The 21,707-nt window shown below is 41.2% G+C and overlaps 1 protein-coding gene and 2 pseudogenes across 1 annotated transcript; 1 reads left to right on the top strand and 2 right to left on the bottom strand.

The window, feature by feature from the left end:
• Positions 1-1,846: 1,846 nt before the first annotated feature.
• Positions 1,847-2,748, bottom strand: LOC102910110 (olfactory receptor 6C2-like; annotated as a pseudogene).
• Positions 2,749-12,108: 9,360 nt separating this feature from the next.
• LOC102909782 (large ribosomal subunit protein uL14 pseudogene) lies at positions 12,109-12,501 on the bottom strand (annotated as a pseudogene).
• A 1,745-nt stretch (positions 12,502-14,246) lies between these two features.
• LOC143269342 (olfactory receptor 10P22-like) lies at positions 14,247-15,185 on the top strand. Its single transcript, XM_076554410.1, has one exon. The coding sequence runs from the start codon at positions 14,247-14,249 to the stop codon at positions 15,183-15,185; it is 939 nt and encodes a 312-aa protein (XP_076410525.1).
• Positions 15,186-21,707: the final 6,522 nt, after the last annotated feature.

Raw genomic sequence — 21,707 nt, 5'->3', positions numbered from 1 at the left:
CAACCACTCTCAGACTGTACAGTGGAAATAGCATCTGCCGTGGCCGTACCATCAGCTCGCACTGTGGGCTAAGAACTGGGTTAAGAACCCTACAGAGAAGAGTGCTTTTCTACCCGAGGAGTAAGGGCTTTTATTGTGCCCATTTTAGTGGTGGGGGAAAAAGAGGTACAAAAGGCCACATGGTCTGCCCAAGGTCACACAGCAGTCTCGAGCCACTTTGTACCTCCCACTAAAATATTCGCTTTATTGATATGGATCTCTCCTTCCCATCCCCAGGTCCCATGGCCTGCATGTTCTCTGTGCCAAGCAGCAGCCATCTTGGGGAGACCAGCTGTGCCTGTTTACAAACTCACCAGTCCAGCTGTGCTTATTGGTTCTTTACATTCCCTTGTGGGGGGAATGGAGAGGGTCACAAGACCCTCTTTACCGCCTGTTGTATGCAAGGTTTTCCCGGATGCACCGAGGCCTTGGGGAGAGCTAGACTATATAGGCTTAGTGAAGGTCACTATTGTGAGGAAACACCATGTGCAGAGCAATTGGGGGAGGAGAGGGTTTATTTGGCTCACACTCACACATTGTAGTCCATCATTGAAGGAGTGAGGGCAGGAACTCAAGCAGAGAAGGAATCTGGAGGCAGGAGCTAATGCAGAGGCCATGGAGGGGTGCTGCTTACTGGCTTGCTCCCCATGGCTTGCTCAGCCTGCTTTCTTATAGAACCCAGGACCACCAGCCCAGGGATGGTTCTCCAGAGTGAACTTCAGAAATCCTGCTTCCATTTGTCCTGGAACCTTAGGGAGAGGGCTATATCTTGTTTATCTCCCCAAGGGAAGGGATTTTAGTAGCACGTGTGTATGTTTAGTTAGTCCCACTTCACAGAGGGAGAAGCAGAGGTTTGGGAAGTTGAGTGACTTGTGGACTCACACTTGGGTCACACACGTCCTAGCTGGGGCTGGGCAGCTGAGATACAAAATGTCCTTAAACTCCAAACTCCTCCATCATTCACCCCCTAATCTCTTGGAGGCTTGTTCCAGGGGAGCGGAGGGGAGGGGAGGGGAGGAGAGGAGAGGAGAGCAAAGGAGCTCTTAAATAATATTTTTTAATTTAAGAGCTCCTCTCCTCTCAAATAACATTTTCTTCCCAGCCCACCCTCCATTCCCACCTCTTCCAGGGCAAAGCCTCCCCCGAGGATTGAGATCAACCTGGTAGACTCAGTCCGGGCAGGTCCAGTCCCCTCCTCCCAGACTGAGCCAAGGGTCCCTGCATTAGCCCCGGGTTCCAAACAGCCAACTCATGCAATGAGCACAGTACCCGGTCCCACTGCCTGGATGCCTCCCAACAGATCAAGCCAATCAACTGTCTCACCCATTAGGAGGGCCTGACCCAGTTGAGGCCCCTCAGCCATTGGTTCATAGTTCATGTGTTTCCATTCTTTGGGGAAGGGGAGGGGGGCGGGAGGACAGAGAACAAGGGAATCTGTGGCTGATATGTAGAACTGAATTGTATTGTAAAATAAAAGAAAAGAAAAAATATTTTCTTTAAGCACATATTTGCTAGAAAATCATAGACATATGCTGTTTCCATAGGGAATTCATAGTGGAATATTTTGGAAGCCAAACAATTCATAGTATTAAATTAAAAGAATAAAGTGAATCCAGCAACACATATGGGAAAGAATGAAGGGAAATAATCTCGCTAAAAATATAAAAATCTATAAGAGTTAGAGTAAAGTACGGACACCTTCTGTAACTTCCACAATAGAAAAAGCAAAACAGAGATAAGTCAAAACAGTAGCTGATATGGCCTATAACTTTCAGTCATCTTACTAGCACACTTTATCAGGACAAAGTCACTGTTTTGAAGTAGCTGAGGTGCATTTTTTAATGACATCCCTCAGGGCTTCTTTGACTTGCTTATTCTTAAGGTATATATGAAAGGATTTAGTACTGGTGCAACCGAAATGGTGAGTATGGCAACCCCCTTGTTTAAAGCTATCCTTTCTTCTGCAGAAGGTTTGATATACATAAAAATGCAGCTGCCATAAGAGATGGAGACAACAATCATGTGGGAGGAACAGGTAGAGAAGGCCTTCTTCTTCTGCTGGGCAGAAGCAAACCTCAGAATTGTACTTTACTAGTGCTAAATCATCAGGAGAATAATGATGGCAAAAATGAAGCCGACCAGTTGCATAGACCTTGTATCACTGCAGGAAAGCTTCAAGATGGGAGAGTAGTCACAGATAAAGTGTTCACTAATAGCATTGCAGAATTCCAAACCCAGACTTACAATGACTTCAGGGCAGATCGCCAACAAAGCAATTAAACAGCAAGTGCCAAATAGCCAAGTAAAGACTCTGGTGTTCATGATGGTTGTGTAATGAAGGGGTTTACAAATGGCCACGTAGCGGTCATAGGACATGACAGCCAGCAAGAAAAACTGTGCTATCCCGAAGATAAGGCCAGCAAATAATTGTGTGAAGCAGGCCTCAATGGAAATACTTTTATCCTTGGTCACTATGCTGACCAGGAATCTAGGGATGCAGGTAGATGTCAGGGAGAAGGAAAACTTCTGTAGGAAGAAATACATGGGTGTTTTGAGGTAGGAATCCAGCAGAGTCAGAAGGATAATGATAAGGTTTCCAGTGACACTCAGCAGATAAGTTATAAATAGGAAAAAGGTTACAATTTGCCACGTTGGGTCTTCTGTCAATCCAAGAAGAATGAATGTTGTCACCAATGTGTGGTTCCTCATGTCTAAATGTCTTCTAAATCGTCTCATCCTGGAGAAAAATAATACATGTGAGTTGATGTGTTCTCTTCTGTAAATATTTGAAGGTAATACTAAGAATCCAACAAGTTAACGGAAATGCAGCTTTTACCCCTTTCAATATTTTCACATTTATTCATTGGTTAGAACTACAAGCATAACAACATGTATCTAATCCCATTTCCTAGATACTCATTTCTCATTCTTTTTGGCTATTTTTTCATACTTGCAAAAAATTCTATATTATTTTTTGTGATCAGTTTTTACACATTTCCCATTTTCCCCACTTTTTAAAAATTGATTCCCAATAGTTTAGTCTAGTTTGAATAATATACGTTTTATTCAAATAATCTTCTTTGTTTCCACAAACAAAGCATTTCTATATATTATTATTACTGTGATTATTATTATTATTATCATTTTAATATATTTGATCATCTTTCCCCTCCCCCAGGTCCTTCCCATTTCTCTACCCACCCAACTTAATGCTCCCTGTCTCTCTATCTCTCAAAAAGAAAAACAAAAAACTGCACACAAAAATCAAAATCAAAACAAACAAGATAAAAACATAACAAATCCAATAAAATGAAACAAAAAGTTCCCAAGAAAGTCATGGAGTTTGTTTTCTGTTGGCCAACTATTCTTGGGCATGAGGTCTGCTCTGGAGGGTGGTTGCTATATCCACTGAGACTCCATTATAGAAAACTGGTTTTCAGGGTTGGGGATTTAGCTCAGTGGTAGAGTGCTTGCCTGGCAAGCACAAGGCCCTGGGTTGGAACTAGCTCTGGGGGTGGGGGTGGAGGGGAGAAACCTGGTTATCCCTTTGTCAGTGAGTATCAGTTGCAAATGGTTTCTTGGTTATAAAGGGAACCCATGTTCACTTTTCATCTCAGAACTGGGCTTCCACCTTGCATGAACCAACCAATGCAGGTCTTGTGCTTGGTCCCACAGTCTCTTTGAGTTCATATGTGCATCAGTCCTTATGTCTGGAAGGCACTCTTTTCTTGGAAACATCCACCCCCTCTGGCTCTCACATTCTTGTAATCTCCTTTTAGGCATGAGCCTTGCAGGGGGAGGAGTTTGATGTTTTTGAGACAGGGTTTCACTACATATCCCAGGCTAGCCAGGAGCTTACTATGCCATCCAAGGTGGCCTTAAAAAATAAAGCACAATAACTTTAATTGAAACTACATAAAAATAAGATTAATATTATTTTATCCCTTAGAAATAGACCAAGTAAAATAATAATTATCATAAAAACTTAAAAGTCAAGTTATAAAAGTATTTAAGAGACAAAGAAAGTGAGATAAATGTTTAGTTACTTTGAAGACTTGTCAGTGGAGCTGAACATCATTATCATCCAGAATTTCTGAATTCCACATGGATGTTCTCTTCAATAAATTTGGCATATGTTTGATATGAGAAAGTTCATTACTTCAAGTTTTGGTTCAGGAGTTAAAGTTACCTGGTATAGTCCAAGGTGATCTTAAACTTACAGAGGTGCTTCTGCCTCCTGAGTGCTGGGATTTAAGCCATGTAACACTACATCTAGAATAAATATATATATTTTAAGGGTCTAAATTAATGACAAAGATTTGAAATAAATTGTTTAAAGTGAGTGTTTGTTAGTGGTATTTGTTAATTTTAGAGTTTTTTGGTACTATTAAATAGAACTAGTTCAGCTGGAAAAACAACTTTATGAGTTTTACATTTAAACTTACTTCAATTAGAAAATAAACCTTTGACATGAAATTTAAAACATTTCTTCTCAGCTGGGCGGTGGTGGCACACGCCCTTAATCCCAGCACTTGGGAGGCAGAGGCAGGCAAATCTCCGTGAGTTCGAGGCCAGCCTGGTCTACCAAGTGAGTTCCAGGAAAGGCAAAGCTACACAGAGAAACCCTTTCTCGAAAAACCAAAATAAATAAATAAATAAATAAAACATTTCTTCTCAATTATTTTCCAATTCAACTTAAGTAGCTTTGTTTGTGCAAGAAATAATTTACACATTCAGTACTGCCTCCAACATTAAGTATTATATTTTCTAATTTTTAAATGTAAAGCAATGTATACCCATAACGTTTGAATAAAAGGCACTGTGAGTTCTATGTGTAAAGCTTTTCTAATAAACAAGAATAACCAGCTTTAAGATACATCCAGAGGAAGCTTAGCCACGAGTTATAAGGATGCTGTCTGAATTTCTCTATTGCCGGGTTTAGATGGTATAATCTGTATTCAAGAAATAACTGTTCATAATACAGCCTCTTTGTATGCAGCATGACAAACACTGAAAATACTTACTTTCTTTGAGTTCAACAGAGGTTTTGTTTGCAGATACATCGTGGAATTTTATTTTTGTTTAAAAATTCAATATGAATAATTCTTCCAAAATGAGTATTTTTTTCCTAACCCATGTTTTCTTCTTGTTCAGATTAAAAGCCAGCTCATTTAAAAAAAATTATATTTCTCACTCTTTAATCAGAATTCAGGATGTTCCATCCTTCAATCCACTGTTCTGTTTTCCCTACAAATGAAATAACCAGGGTCTTCCCAAACAGGAGCGTGCTCCTGCTTTCTTGTAACTGAAGAATTGTAGTCGCTGCCTTACTCCATCTTCGATGAACGTGACTTTGTCTCCATACCACTGGAGGTGTCCTGTTCTTTAATAATAAATGATGTTTTCACTTAGACCTGGTACAAAACCTTGGGGATTTTTGTGGAAAGTTTGCTAACTGACTATTTTTATCATTAACTTTGAAAACAAAATAACCAAGTTAATAAAGAGTCCTAGTATCTATAGGGAAACTTGTAATGTTGATGCTGAAGGAGTCTAAGACCTACAGTAAAATTTCAACTTTCTTCAAAATACTTTAGGATTCTTACAACTTCTGAGCATGGATGGGATGGGCTCCTGAATTATCTACTTAAAAATATGTGAGAAGGGAATAATTATTATATCTACATATGACAATATTATCATAACTTGACAAGAAATATGTCTTTTGTGAAAGCCCAGTTGTGGTGATAATCTAATTGTACTGAATTATTATTTTGATTGTATGTTAATAAATAAAGTTGTCTGGGAGTCAGAGCTATTAGAGCCATAGCAAGAGTGTGGCGGTGGTGGCACACGCCTTTAATCCCATAGATATCTGTGTGTTCAGGGTCAGAGCTATTAGAGCCATAGCAAGAGTGTGGCGGTGGCGGCACACGCCTTTAATCCCATAAGATCTCTGTGTGTTCAGGGATACAGCCAGCATTGGAGACATATGCCTCTAAGACCTAGGGGGCTGTACATTCAGACAGTGACGAGGCAGTCATGTGTTTGGGTTTACAACCAATGAGAAGGCAGAACAACATACTTTAAAAATACGAACCGACAGGAAGTAGGTCTCTTTTCGCGAAGCTGGGACAGCAGGAGGAAGGGTGAGATTTTAGCTCTGAGCTCTGACTTCTCGGCTTTCTCTTTTACATTGTTTCTGTGTTTCTTATTTAATAAGACGGTTGGTTACATCTACACCCAGTCTATTTTATTCTTACAGTCTCCAAATAAACTCAACACACTGATGTCTATATACTAACAGCCTGGCTAAAAAACATGACCTAACTAAAATTTCAGAAAGTAACTTACAGAATGTAAGTAAATAAAATCTTTCAAGAAAACGATTTGAAAATTTATAGACCTATAATCAAAATTACAGGGAAGATGTTATTTCTGATGTTATATGTAAGAACAAATTGCTGAAAATCAAAAAAAGTATTTTTGTTAAGAAATCTATTATATAAATGAGTTTAAATTAGTGTAAGATTAAGTTTGCTACAGATGATGCCAGAGCTTTTCACAGATACTGACATCACCAACTGATTGAGAAACATATAGTATGGTAAGATATTTTCTTTGTGAAGAAGAAATGCATTTTGGAAAATTTCTAACATTTAATTCTACCCTGACAAGAAAAAAATTCACTTTTTAAAAGTATATGCTATATTTTGGGGGTTTGAAGCAGTGTGGAAGAATGAAATAGTTGAAAGAGTTGATAAGATAACAAATCTATGATGATTGATGTGCTATTAAATAATTAGTACGTAAATAATACAGAACTGAAGAAATAATATATAAAATATTGTTTGTCTTGAGCTGTGTGGAACTAAGGGAAGTTCTGACGTGTGTGTGTGTGTGTGTGTGTGTGTGTGTGTGTGTGTGTGTGTGCCAGAAGAGGTGGAAGTAGACTGTAGAGCAGAAACAATATTCAATTCAGCATCTACAGAAGATTTTAGAATATGCTGCAAGCTGTCAACTCAGTGCTGAAGAGGCCTAGTGAATGGCAAGTGAATACTACATTCCCTGACTGTTGAGAGACAACAGGAAGTGCAAGTGTGCTAAATACTATGACTTAAATAAAAACACTGTGGGATGGCTTTTGGTTTGTTTGCTGTGACCATTTTTCCTTTTTTATTGAAAATTCATATAACATATATTTTTAATTTTTTTACTAATTTTTTATTGTGCAATATATTTTTATCATATTTCTCCCAATATCTCCCAGAACCTCCCAATCTCCAATTTTATGTTCTTTATCTTTCTATCTTAACAAAACAAATAAATCTAGAAATACAATACACACATACCCCATAACTACAAAAATACCATTGAGTTTTCCAACTACCAACCACTCCTGTACATGGCACCCGCCCTGAGGTGTGCTTAATACACCCAGTGAGACTCCATTGGAGAAACTGTTTTTTCCTTTGCAAGTGGATGTGAATTGCAGATAGCTTCTTGGTTGGGGGGAGGAACCCATGTCTACTCTTCCCTCTTATTGCTAGGACCCCATCTGGCTGGGTCCGTGCAGGTTCTGTCTGTGCTGCCACAGTCTCTGTTGGTCCTGATGTGTCCAAAAGACGCCATTTCCTTGGAGTCGCCCATAACTTCTAGTTCTTGCCATGTTTCCATCTTCTCTCTCTCTCCTAGATCCTTGAACCTTGAGGGGGAGGGAATTGATGAATGAACATGATGATGAGCATTCCACTTTTTAAAGTAGTTTAAATATTAGATTTTATTATAGCATTTCAGTCCACTTCTTTTCCAATATATTTTATTATTTCTTTGAATTTTATACATGATTATAATGTACTTTGATCGTATTCACTCTCATGCCTCCTCCTAACTTCTCCTATATCCATTCCATCATCATCCCTAACTTTGTTTCTCCTTTCTAAACATAATCAAGGAGTGCAGTTTGTGATGCCTGTATATTCATGAGTATGGAGCCGTCCACTGAAGTGTGGTCAGCTACTAAGGGCCACAACTTCAAGAAAAAGAGACTGCCCTTTTATTATAAGCTATCAACTGTCAATAATCAATAGTTCTTCAGCTAAAGGCAGTCTTCTGAGCCCTTTCCCTGTCTATCTGTAATGTAGATTGTCTTGAGTTTGCACAGGTCTTATGCAGATACCCACAGCTACTGTGAGTTCATGGATGCAGAAGCACCGTCATGTCCTAAATGCATGATTTTCTTTAGTCCTTCCTGATCTCTGGCAGTCTTTCTGCCCCTCTTCTATCATGGTCCCTGAGCTTTGGGAGGATGGGGAGTTATACTGATGTCCTCTTTGTAGTGAGCACTCCAATAAAACTTGTTTGCTGAACTCTGATTGTTTTTGAGTTTCTGCATTAACAATCATGCATTACATGAAGAAATTTCTCTGATAAGATGTTTTCTCTGGTTCATGAGGATAGAAATACAAATGTAGAGAGAAGTTCTGTACTTTGATATTTAGCAAAATGATACTATGAAAATGACTCCTGGGACCTGTAGAATTGCTCTTCTAATTACTTTTCTGTTTTTTGATAAAATACCATGACCAAACCCTGAAAAATAGGGTTTAATGTCAGCTCATGATTCCAGAGGGGGAGCGTTCACTGTGGTAGGGAAGGAATAGAATGATGGATGTAGCATGAAGCTGCCTGATCGCATTTAAAACACAAACAGGAAGCAAAAGAAAGTAGGAAGTGGTGTGAGGTCATAAACCTTCAAAGCTTGCATTCAGTGAGGTATTTTTCCAATGAGTTTGCTCCTCCTATAGGTACCATAAACTCCCCCAAACAGCACCACTAACTTGAAACAAGTATTTAAATACAGGAGCCTATAGGGGACATTTCTCATTCAAATAACACAGAACCCGAGTTCTTGATCAGACTTCACACACACACACACACACACACACACACACACACACACACACACACACACACATGTACCACCCCCCATCCCCAAACATGAAACTTATAAAATAGGTTTCCATATGGCTTGTTCAGAAGTTCTGTTCTGATTGGGTTTTTTGTTGTTGTTTGTTTTATCTTGTTATATTTTATCCCTTAGATGCCTGTTTGTTTTCTAACATGAGGCAGAAAATGGTGGATCTAGATGGAAAGGGAGATGGGGAGGAACTGGGAGAAGTTTGGGGTAACCATAATTATAATATATTGTAAGAAAAAAACCCTGCTGTGGCCAGAAGACACTTATTCCTGTAGTCATCTGACAATCTTTGTCTTTTATGTTCAGGGTTTTTGTTTTTCTTGATGTTTAGGTTTTTTTTTTTTGTTTGTTTTTTTGGTTTTTTTTTTTGAGTTCTTTGTAAATTCCAGACAATACTTCACTGTCGGACGTGTAACTGACAGATATTTTCCCATTCTCTATGCTGTCTCTGCATTTGACTAACAGTTTTCACGGCACTCCACTCTTGAGTGCTGTTTTGTTTTTTTTTTTTTTTCTATGTCAGTGGTGTCCTACTCAGAAGGTCCCTACCCGAGCAAGTATCCTGAAGTGTACATCCTACTCTTTCTTCTAGAATGTTCAGAGTTTCTGGTCTAATATTGAACTCTTTGATCTATTTGAAAATGATTTGTGTGTAGGGCGAGAGGGGAAGAGCACGTTTCATTCTTTTACATTTTGATATCCAGTTTGCCCAGCATTGTGTATTATAGATACCATTTACATACTAAACCTGCCAAGCCAAGTGTATGGATCTCTCCCTGTGTCATCTTTGGTTTCTCTCTTCAGTGTTCTAAAGCTTAAAATGTCTAGGCTTTTATTGCAAATTCCTTATTGACTAGATTTATTCCAAGATACTTAATTTTAAGAAGTATTTTTTGTGAATGTGATTGCTCTCCAGATTTCTTCATTCTTTTTGTTTCTTGTATAAAGGAGAGATTTATTTTGTAGGGAAAATATGATCAAAACATATGACATGAAACATTTAAAAATAATAAAAAGTGACAAAACTAATCTTATGAAAAAAAAGAACACATCTAAAAGCCCATTGGCCAAGATCAAATCAGCTTCAATCCAGAGATACAAGTATGATTCAACATACATAAACCAATAAATTTAACCCACCACATGAATAGACTCAAGGATGTAAACTACATGGTCATCTCCTTAGATGCAGAAAAAGCCTTTGACAAAATCCAAATTCCTTCAGGATGAAAGTTCTAGAAAATTTGAGATACAAGAGACAAAATCTCCTAATGCTGATAAACATGTTTAGCAAAGTATCAAGACATAAAAGTGACACACAAAACAGTAGCCTTCCTATATGCCAGTAACAAACATAGAAAGAAATCAGGGGGAAAATCCCACTCATAACAGTCTCAAAAATATCTCAGAATAAATCTCACAAAGGAAATGAAAAACTCATTTAATGAGAACTGTAAGACACTGAAGAAAAAAGCTGAAGAAATATCAAAACATGGAAAGAATTCTTATGCTCCAGGGTTGGAAGGATTAATATTGGAAAAATGGCTATTTTACCAAAAAACATCCTACAGACATTCAGCGCAATTCCCATCAAATTTCCAATACAATTCTTAGCATAAATTGAAAAAAAAATCTCAAAATTCATATGGAAGCAAATGATATTCAAAATAGGAAAAAAAATCCCAAAAAACAAAACAAACAAACAAGCAAACCATAAATAGTAATTGGAAGGATAGTTTGAAACAATTAAGCAATTTTGTTTCCTCAGTCTTTCCCTTTGGTTCATATGAGTCCTGACATTATACCCAGGTTTCTATATCTTCCAGTGTCTAATGGCTCTCAAAGGAATTTGATTAAAATGTTACCCAAATTAATTAATTGTAGATGCACTAGTTTTTCTGTCTCTTGGGAAGTGCCTATTATGTTTCCCTCCAGGACAAACTCTTCTAACATTCTCCTCATGTCCTCCATCACCTCTGTCTCCCCGACTCCTGGCTCCTCTTCCATGAAATTCCCTGAGCTCTTGAGGGGAGACATATGATGGAGACATCACATTTAGAGCTGTGTGTTCTAAGTTCTCTTTCTCTGTGTGTAATGTCAAGTATGTGGAAGTTTCTCTCCTGCCTGCCTGTTCCCAAATACACAGGAGCTGCTTCCTAAATAAATGACTCAGAGCTTAATAATACTTATAATTGCTCATCTGGTAGTGTAGGCTTATTACTAACTAGCTCTTACTCTTAAGTTAACCCAAAATTCTTATCTATGTGTACTCACATGGCTTGATACCTTTTCTCACTGTGGCATTCTCATCTTGCTTCCTCTGTGTCTGGATGGTGACTCCTTGACTCTGCTCTCCTTCTTCCCAGCATTCTCAGTTTCAGACTTGAAGCATACTGATGATGCATTGGAGCACTGTGATGGCACAGGGAGCATTGTGTAGTCACATTATGACCAGACCATGAAGTGTAGTGATGACACATTGGAGCACTCTGATGCCACAAGGCAGCATTGGGAAGACACAAGTGAGCATTATGATATCACAATCCCCCTGTACTATCAAAATGTGCTTTGTACAGGCACAACTGAACAGTATCACGTAAAAGAAGTCTTTTTTAAAGGTTTTATTTTATTTTTAATTAGGTGTCTGTGTGCAAGTATTGGGAGTAGCCACAGTGCTCTTAACTGCTGAGCCATCTCTCCAGCGTGAGTGAGTTGTCTGTAGAAGCCAGAAGAAGGTGTTGGATCCCCTAGAGTTAGAATTACAGGTGGTTGTGAGTCATCTGACATGGGGGCCAGGACTCTAATGGGTCCTTTGGAAGAGAAGTTTATGCTATTAATTTCTGATGCATCTTTATGGTTCCCACACTTTAAAAATTAATTGAAAATTCATTAATCGTGTGTGTGTGTGTGTGTGTGTGTGTGTGTGTGTGTGTTTGTGTAAGCCCGTGTGTATGCACATGGGCTCATGCCACAGTGGGCTTATCAAGACTCACTTGTAATTTTTTTTTGGAGCAAAGACTTTTTAATGAATATTTTACAAATACAACAGAGAATCATGCAATGCTGTCTGCATTGAATGCAATCCTGGGCTACAATTCTGCACATTCCTTTGTGACTGGATCTGTGACAACAGAACCTTTCAGCTCTCCTTTATTGTTTACTATGACTCCTGCGTTGTCTTCAAAATAAAGAAACACCCCATCTTTTCTTCGATACGACTTTCGTTGTTGAATTACCACCGCTGGACGGACCTTTTTTCTTAGTTCTAGTTTGCCTTTCATAACCGTGGCCATCACCATGTCGCCCACACCAGCAGCAGGAAGTCTGTTCAGTCGTCCCTTGATTCCCTTCACAGAGATGACATACAAACTTTTGGCTCCTGTATTGTCAGCACAGTTGATCACAGCTCCTACCGGAAGACCCAGGGAAATCCGGAATTTCACTCCTGAGGACCCACCACGTCCTCGCTTTGACATCTTGAATGCCCGGAAAGAGTCAGAAAGGTCACTTGTAATTTTTTTTTAAGAAATTTTTAATTTTATATGTTTGGGTGTTTTGTCTGCATGTATGTCTGTGTATAATGTGTATGCACTGCCTCAGGAAGGTGTGTTGGATCCCCTGGAAGAGATTGGCCGTGAGTTGGCCATGTAGGTACAGGAATTGAACTCCAGACTTCCTTAGGAGCAGCAAGCACTCTTAACTGCAGAGCCCTCTCCCTAGCCTCCTCTTTGGACTCTTTCTCACACTTTCACACCCAAGAGGAAAACGAGCCAAATAGACAACAGACTACCTTGAATAGGAAGATATTTCTTGATTACCTAACTGGGTTCCAAGCTATGGCCATGTTTTTCTTATTTAAGTGACATCATTGAAAGGACCTGCCCTATTTCTCTAGTCTTGATTCACTGGGCATCCTCTCAGGTTGCCTCTGTCTGTCATCTGCTCTTGTGAGTGCCATCTTTTCTGGCTGAGATCCAAAGAGTATTCTCCATTTCTGACACTCAGAGTTTACTGCTTCGCTCTGCAGCTGGATGGTAAGTCAAAGCCCTATGTTGGGCTGGGAGTTCTTCCAGAATCAGCCTCGTTGTTATTTCAATAGTTATTTTCTTTAGGGATTAACACTATTTTACAAAACGGTTTACAAAGGCTTGCCAGGGCTGGAAGTGTTGTGGGTACAGTCCAGTGGGAGAAGCCAACCAGAATCCACAAGGCCCCGTGTTCCATCTCCAGCACTGGGAGAAAAGGTGTTTTCCAGTAATGGGAAGAATGCTAACAGCTAATTCTGAGAGCAGGAAAGGCTTTGCAGCCCTTGGGCAAAGGCTGACAATCCCACCTAGAGAAACCAGCCAAGGAGTTAGAGCACAGGGTTTCTGAGCCCAGCTCACTTGGTGCTTAGCAGAAGGACTCTGTACACACCATCCTCCTCCACATGTTCTTTCTCCTTTGTGCTTGGGTGTGAGGAGGAGGACCCGCCAGACCCAGGACCAACAGCAGGGAGCTTAGGGTTAGGCACAATGAAGGGGAAGCCACTTCCTCCCTGCTTCTCCTTTCCCCATCTTCCTCCACTCCCCATCTTTGCTCCCTCTGTTGAGAATTAGCTCCTCAGGGGACTGATCTGCTGGGATGTGCTCCAGGGACAGGCACTCTGAGGGCTGTGGGGATCCATCTGCAGGTAAAAGCTCCACAGCCCTTTGTGGTCCTCAGATCTGTGCTCCTGTCTCCTGCTCTTGCCTGTTCCACTCACTTTCTGCCTCTGGGTGGACCCAGTTCTCTTCTGCCAGAATTTTTGCTCTCTGTCTGCTCACCCAGTTTTCTGTCCACGTCCTCAGCCCCCTTCTTTCTTTTGCCCCCAGCTTTTTGCTCCTAGCTCCGGCCTGGGTGAGTGGAACAGACTTGTCTGAGAAATCTTGCAACAGCAAGAAGATCTGCAAGTGTGCCTCATCTTCTCTGGATTTTCTTCCTCTTCTAGAGGGATTTTTTTTTGTGGGAGTCAGGAGCAGCTGAAGTTCTAAGGCTTTTCCTCAGCATCCTCTTCAGCATCCTCCTCAGCATCCTCCTCAGCATCCTTCTCAGCATCCTCCTCCTCCTCCTTCTCAGCATCATCCTCAGCATCCTCCTCAATCCTCTGGGCTATTCTCATGGACGACTCTTCATCCTTACTGCTGCAAAGGTTTCTGGCCAGCTACCCCTCTCTGGCCCCTCTTTTTTCTAGTCTGGCTTTGGGAGCATGGGAGGTGACAATGGTACAGAAGTAACAGAGTTCATTTTATTGGGGTTCTCGGGTTTTGGCTTTCTTCAGGGCCATCTGTTTTGGGGTGTGCTGTGTATCTATGTGGTTACCTTGCTGGGCAACTCTCTGATCATCCTCCTCACGCTGGCGGACTCTGCCCTCCACTCCCCCATGTACTTCTTCCTGCGTCACTTCTCCGTGGTGGAGATCCTCTATAGCACCACCATTGTGCCTAGGATGTTGGCTGACCTCCGGTCCTCCTGCCACACCATCCCCCGGGCCAGCTGCTTCACTCAGATGTACTTCTTTGCCCTTTTTGGCGTTGCCGAATGCTGTTTGCTCACTGCCATGGCTTATGACCGATATGCTGCCATCTGCTGTCCCCTGCAATATACCACCCTGATGAACCAGGGAACATGTGCCAGCTTGGTGGGGGCCTCTTACTTTGCCGGCATCATCACTGGCACCATTCACTCTGTCTGCATCTTCACTTTGCCTTTCCGTGGTGCCAACACCATCCATCACTTCCTGTGTGACATTCCGCCTGTGCTGAGACTGGCCAGTGCAAGCACTTTCTGGGGTGAAGTGGGGAAACTCTTCATCACGGTAGCTTTTATCTTCACGCCCTTCTTGTTGATTGTGGCCTCTTACACCTGTATCATTGCCACTATACTTGGTGTTGCAACATCTGAGGGACGTCAAAAGATCTTTTCTACCTGCTCCTCCCACCTGTTTGTGGTCATACTCTTTTATGGGACTGCGACTGCTGCCTATATTAGGCCTCAGGAAGATTCTCTTGGGGACAAAGACCAGATTCTTTCCATTTTCTACACAGTTGTCACCCCCATGTGCAACCCTTTTGTTTACACTCTGAGGAATAAGGAGGTCATAGGGGCCATGAGGCGGCTCATGAAGAGATACCTTGGGGGTCCTTGACCATACACCACCATCCTCCCATGATCTTGGATCTAAGGGCCTGATCCCTGGACATTCTCAAGGAAAAAGAGAACCTGAGACCCCAGGGCACAGTCTTTTGTGCATTGGTTGTTCTACCCGCCATGAGCATCTAAGACACAGGTGTATATTTCAGAGCTCTGTTTCTGGGACCTGGTCTTAAGACTTTGACTGGGCTTCATGATAAGAGCTGAGCTGAGGACTGGCATGGAGGTCAAGGGGAAGGCTGCTGGGATAACCTTGGGTGATGATGTGATTCCTGCTCATTGCTGAGGTTTAGTGCCTTCCTGGGGTTGTGCTCTTGAGACATCCATCTTCCTGCTTCTCCCAGTGCGTCCTTATTGTAAGCCTTTCTCTCTGACATCATTCCCATATGCCGGTAAGGGACAGAGACAGCAACTGGCTGGTTTGGTTTGCAAGTTCAGCTCCTGAGTCCTGCTTGGTTTTGCTGTAGGCTTGGTCTATTCAATTGCTTGTCTCCTGAATGATCCTATCTCCTTGGACTCTCCCAACATGTTAGTGATCTTTACTTTACTTCCCAACTGTTTTAAAAACTGCTTTTATTTCCTCCTTTGGTCACATCCTGCCTCCCCCACTCTGGTCTGAGTCTGATATGGCCCTCAATTCTTGAAAGGACACTGGTTTCTTGCAACAAAGTGTTCACTATTTTTACTTGGTGTCCACCCTCGGTTATTGGTTGGAGGGATTTGGCACATCGCCCTTTCCTTGGAAAGCTAGTTCTTGATTCTTGCAGCACCCTCCTCAGCTATTAGTTGTGGGTGGGAGAAGCAGAGGCAGGGAAAACGTGCCCAAGGTGTAATAGAAGGCCTAGAAACAGTGTTGTTTTTTTCCCAGCTTGCAACAAGGAACTCTGTTGGTTGTAATAAATTTGCATACAGAAGAAAATATATCTATCAGCAGAATCTTAATAATGCTTTTGGGAAATTACTGCTGCCTGCTTTCGCTCTGCGTTTGTGTACATGCTATTTCATAAAAATTAAAAATAAGATTATATTGTCTAAACTGTGTTTTTACAGCTTCTACTCTATTGAAGGCATTTGAACATGTTGTGCCATGGCTCCTAGGGAGTTCCTTCAATGTCTCTGTCATATCTTGCAGTATGGGTTCTATAATCTTAAGAAATGTCCTGTCATCACAGTTAACGTTTGTCATGGACATTGAGATAAACATATTCACACATATCTTTACCTACACTTTCTCTAGTACAACTCCCTGAAACAGGACTGCTGAGTAAAAGTGTTTTTGAAATACTTTGCCAAATTACCTGCCACAAGAATTTTTATTGTGTTTTATTGCCCAATTGAGCACCTTTCCCTCAAGTTTCAGGGCAGGGATGTTGTCTAAGGGTCAGGAAGGAGTTGAGATTAGATGACCCAAAGAAAAGAAGGATGAGGAAAGTATTTTGAAAATTTCTTGAGATGAAAAGAATAAGGCAAATGTGAGTCACTTTTCCTTAGATGACCAAGGACAAGGTCAGACATGTGGATTGGAAATACACCAAAATGCATCAAAATGTAACCCAAGGGACTACTTTCAGGCAGAGTCAGTGTCTGAACATAAGAACGCAAGCTTAAGGTGAGGGCTTCAGATGTTGGAGCTGTGAGCCCCTGGACTTCCTGAGGGCTCGATCACCTCTCTGTGGTGACTGTTGGCTTCTGTTCCCTTGTTCATAGGAAAACTTCTGTCTGTTATCTGTTGATATGTCCCATTCAAGTATCTAAGAAATCCATGCCTGTTCATTCTAGACTTTCCAGAATCTATTATTTTGAAATACTTGATACTAAGAAGGTAAAATTGGATATGAAACACTTATCATTAGTACAAGAATTTTCAACATTACCAGTTTTTGTTGTTGTTTTGAGACAGAGTCTCACTATTTAGCCTTGGCTGGCCTGGAACTTGCTATGAAGGTCAGGCTGGCCATAAACTCACAGAGATTCACTTGCCTCTGCCTCTTAAGTGCTATGACTAAGGTGTGCTTTATATGTCTGGACAGTTAGCTATTTTCCAGGCACAAAACATAATGTAAAAATTGTGTTCACAGATGCAAGCAGTGTTTGAGAACTATTACATAAATCAGTATTTAAACACTTCTCTAGTGGCATATTTTCCTTACAAAATTGTAGTAAAAAATGCAATGAAGTTTTCTATGTAGATCATTTTCCCAAATTCCCCCCAAACTCACTTTGTTTTACCCAGATGTACACTCCAAATGTTACCCATTGTTGCATGTTATAAGGAAGATTGGAGGCCCTTCCATAAGCTGCTACTCCCAGAAAGCATTCCAGAAACACCCCACACTCATCAACCATCAACCCTCCACACACACTTCACATCTTTATAATTACTCACATTATATGCTTCTGCTGGTTTGTTTCTTCTTTCCTCCATTCCTCCACTCCACCCCACTCTGAATCTCAAGAGCACTGGGACCTTACCAGTTACTTCCTGATACCAGAAGCACAGGCAACCCCAGCCCCTGACCCCGTGGGTAGGAGAGGTGTTATCTGAAGTAGCTTAGATGTGTTGATGCCTTGTAGTTGGACATTACAGTGTAGTTGGACACTTGCTGTGCCCACTTTTTCCCCAGATGGTCTTGCTATGTGGCCATGTAGCCTTATGTGCTGCAATTACAGGAATGGAGTACTGCATCAGGTGGTGTTTCTCTCTTACCTCCAGTTTTCTCTGTTTGTCTCTTTCATTCCACAGTTATTAATATCCCCGTGTTGTGAAACACAATGATCAATTTTCAGTCTTCATTTTACTCAATATCTCGACATTATTGACATGTGCAATCTCTTGTCCATTCTGAAAACTTTCCTTAGTGTCTGTGACTTCCAAATACACAACTTCTTATTTATGACCATTTCCCTTTAGATTCTGTAGAGCACTATCTACTTACCATGCCGGATGACTCTTGTTCTACTCCCAAGCTTCTTCCATCCAGTAAGTGAGCAGTTGCCATTCAGTTATTCAGATAGAAGTTTAGTAGTCTATTTAAATGCATTTCTTTCCTCAACACCTATTGTGCCTCAAAAATTTAATGCTCAGGGCCTGGACAGATGCCTCAGTGGTTAAGAGCATTGTGGTTCTTGCAGAGGACCTGCATTCAGATACCCACATTAGGCATCTCACAACCACCTATAACTCCAGTTCTAGGGGATATGACACTCTCTCCTGGCCTCCATAGACACTCACATACACATACAAATACAGATATACCAACACATATACACAAAATAAAAATAAAGTGATTCTTAAAAGAATTTATTCCAACACTTTTCTGTAAACTGAAATTCCTCGAAAAATGTTCCACTTCTGTGGAAGATTCTTCAAAGGTGATTGATTAAAACTTTGTTATTGTAGAATCTTGTAGAACTAGAACCACATTATCTTGGCCTATGTTTGGTACCCTTAATAACCATTCATGCCCACCTCTGTGTCTGGCCTAACATCTTTGTGACTGTCAGATAAAACCTTTGGAATGAATTCTTAGTCCAAAACCTGAGTGTCATCAGACAACATCTTAAATCTGGCAGAGTCTTCCCATGTTTGGTTTTAAGTTGTCCACTGGCTGTCCTTAACAGTGTATTTGGTAAATGCCTTGATTTATGAGTCTGTTTTGCTCTGTTATTGACAAAAGCTTATGTAACCACATCCATGGAGCAAACTGAATCCATGTTTTTGGGCCATGGTCACTCATATATGGCTCCAAATAAATTGTCTGTTGCTCCTTTGAAATGTCTTTTGCTCTATGTTTAACTGACTTAATCATCTCAGGGTCAGGTACCAGAAAGCCTTGGACCTCAGTCCAATGAAATAATTTGAAGTATCAAATATTCAACATTCAACCTGCATAACCTGCTTACCACACCTGGTCCATTTCCTTCCATGAAAACTACTGTAAAACACTGTGATGGCTAGTTTTTATGTCAACTTGACACAGGCTAGACTCATTGGGGGTAGAGAGAACCTCAACTGAGAAAACTCTCCACTACACTGACCTCTGGACAGGGCTCTGGGCTATCTTCTTGATTGATGGTTGATGGAAGAAAGCTCAGCCCATTGTGGGTGATGCCATCTCCAGGTTGGTGGTCCTTTCCACAAGGAAGCTGACTGAGCAAGTCATGAGGAACAAGCCAGTAAGCAACATCCCTCCATGGTCTGTACATCAGCTCCTTCCTCCAGGTTTCTACCATGTTTGAGTTCCCTGACTTCCCTCAGTGATTGACTGTGCTGTGGAACTGTCAGCTAAAATATGGTCACAGTGTTTGTCACAGCAACAGAAACCCTAACCGACAAAAGCACTTTCCCACATTTACCTCTTGCTACCTGTCTCTAGATAGTCCATGATGATTTACCTAGTATGGTGTGGTCCTGTGGCATGGTGGGGCTCCCTTCCTGAGTACTGAGTAGCAGACTATCTTCTGACAGGTGTCTCCTGACCTGGTGCCTTACCAAATTTGAATAATGACACCTATATTTAGAACACTGTGTTATTGTCTTTCTTTTCCACTGCACATTTTGTCATCCTTAGGCATTTAGGCTCTTTGCATGTCTTGCTCTATGCCTGCAAGTTCCCGTTTTTTGCGGATTAAGATAAACTTTATTGTTTCTAAAAAGTTTATTTATTTTTAAAATTAATTTTTAAATTAGCAAACAAAAAAGAACGAGTTTCATGATATAGTTTTCCTATACATATCATTGTACTTTGCTCCACAAAATATTGTCCACAAGTTCATACTTTAATCCAAATGTAATTTAACGTTATTTGAGCCTCAGCTCACATTCCACCTCTTCAGAAGGACCTTCTTGAACATCCCTCAAGTGGGACCATATGGTGGTCACTCTCATATACTTACTTCGTGGTATACATCCTTCAGAGAGATGACATTTGCTCTTTTGATTGAGTGGGAATTTAGTTCAGGTCTTCTCTCCTGGAAGGTATATTCTTTAAAGGCAGAGGCTTTGCTTTGCTTAGAGCTATGACTTTAAGGCTTAGAAGAGAATGGTACAGCTTAGAAGAGGTGTTCTGCACACATCACAGACTGTTCCTTCAGTCTACTCAAAGGGAGAGAGGAGAAAAAGCATGCTTGTGTTTCTCTTTCTAGAGTCTAGACAGCTGAAGATTGCCTTCCCTAAGCTCCCTCATAGCTCAAGTTCCACTCATGGCCTAACTTCTGCCTATGCAAGGCACCTCTGGGAAATGCGGAAGACAGAAGAATTGAGGCAGAGGCCTCACCCGCTTCACGTCTTCCCTCTGACAAATTGGTGTTTTTATGGTAGAAGTGGTCTCAGCGCTGTGGATGACAAGATGCAGGATGGTGCTCCAACACTCATCCACAAAAGCTTATGGATGATATGTCAGGTCTCAGCTCACATTCCACCTCTTCAGAAGGACCTTCATCTGAAGGTCTGGCATGCCAGCTTAGAAGAGGCATTATGGTTGATATGATTGGCTTCACAGGATCTGGAGTTACCTAGGAGACAAGCCACTGGGATGCCTGTGAGGGATTATCTTAATTAGGTTAACTAAGGTAGAAAAGCCACTATAAAATTGGGCATCACCAAAAATTCCCTGGGCGCAGTTCTGGACTGCAAGAAAAGGAGAAAGGGAGCTGACCATGAGCATTCACTGTTTCCTGACTGTGATGCAATGGGTCAGTGATCAACTGCTTCAAGATCTTGCCACTGGGACGTCTCACCACAATCAACAGTACTTTTGAACTGTGAATTGAAAGAAACACTTTCTCCTTTAAGTTACTTTTGCCAGGGCATTTTATCACAACAGGAAATGAAACAAATACAGAAATTTGGTACCAATAAGTGGGGGTACTGCTGGGAAAACCTGACCATGCAGTTCTTGAGCTCTTGTTTGTTGGAATAGTATAGAGAAGTTGGGAACTTTGGGCTAGAAAATCCCTTGATTGACACAAGTAGAGCTCAATGAGCCATTCTGGTGAGAGACCCAGCTCATGAGGTTTCACAGGGGAACAAGGACTCTGCTTTGTTTCTATCACTTTGATAAAGACTATGACCAAAAGCAACTAGGGAGGGAAAGGGTTCATTTATTTCATCTTATGGCTTACAGTTCACCATGAAGGCAAGTCCAGGTAGAAACTCAAGGCAGGGACCTGGAGGCAAAACCTGAAGCAGAAACTTGAGGGAACATTGCTTACTGGCTTTGTGTCTATGGTTTGCTCAGCTGGTGTTCTTATATGACCCAGGACCACCTGCCCAGGGTGGCACCAGCCCCATTTGGCTTGGGCATCCCATAAATCAATAATCAAGAAAATGCCCTCATAGATTTGCCTGATGGAGGGATCTTCTCAACTGAGGTTTCTTCTTCCAGATGACTACATAGCTTGTTTCATTTTGATGCAACAACAACAACGACAGCAGCAGCAACAACAACAACAGGAAAATCAACCAGTGCAGATTCCATGGGAACTAGGCTGGGGCCCTGAATACGATCATATGGGA

Source organism: Peromyscus maniculatus, chromosome 18 (assembly GCF_049852395.1).
Source record: "Peromyscus maniculatus bairdii isolate BWxNUB_F1_BW_parent chromosome 18, HU_Pman_BW_mat_3.1, whole genome shotgun sequence".
NCBI classification, from domain to species: Eukaryota; Metazoa; Chordata; class Mammalia; order Rodentia; family Cricetidae; genus Peromyscus; species Peromyscus maniculatus.
Note: the sequence above shows the minus strand (reverse complement) of the source record. Positions and strands in the feature narration are given on the sequence as shown.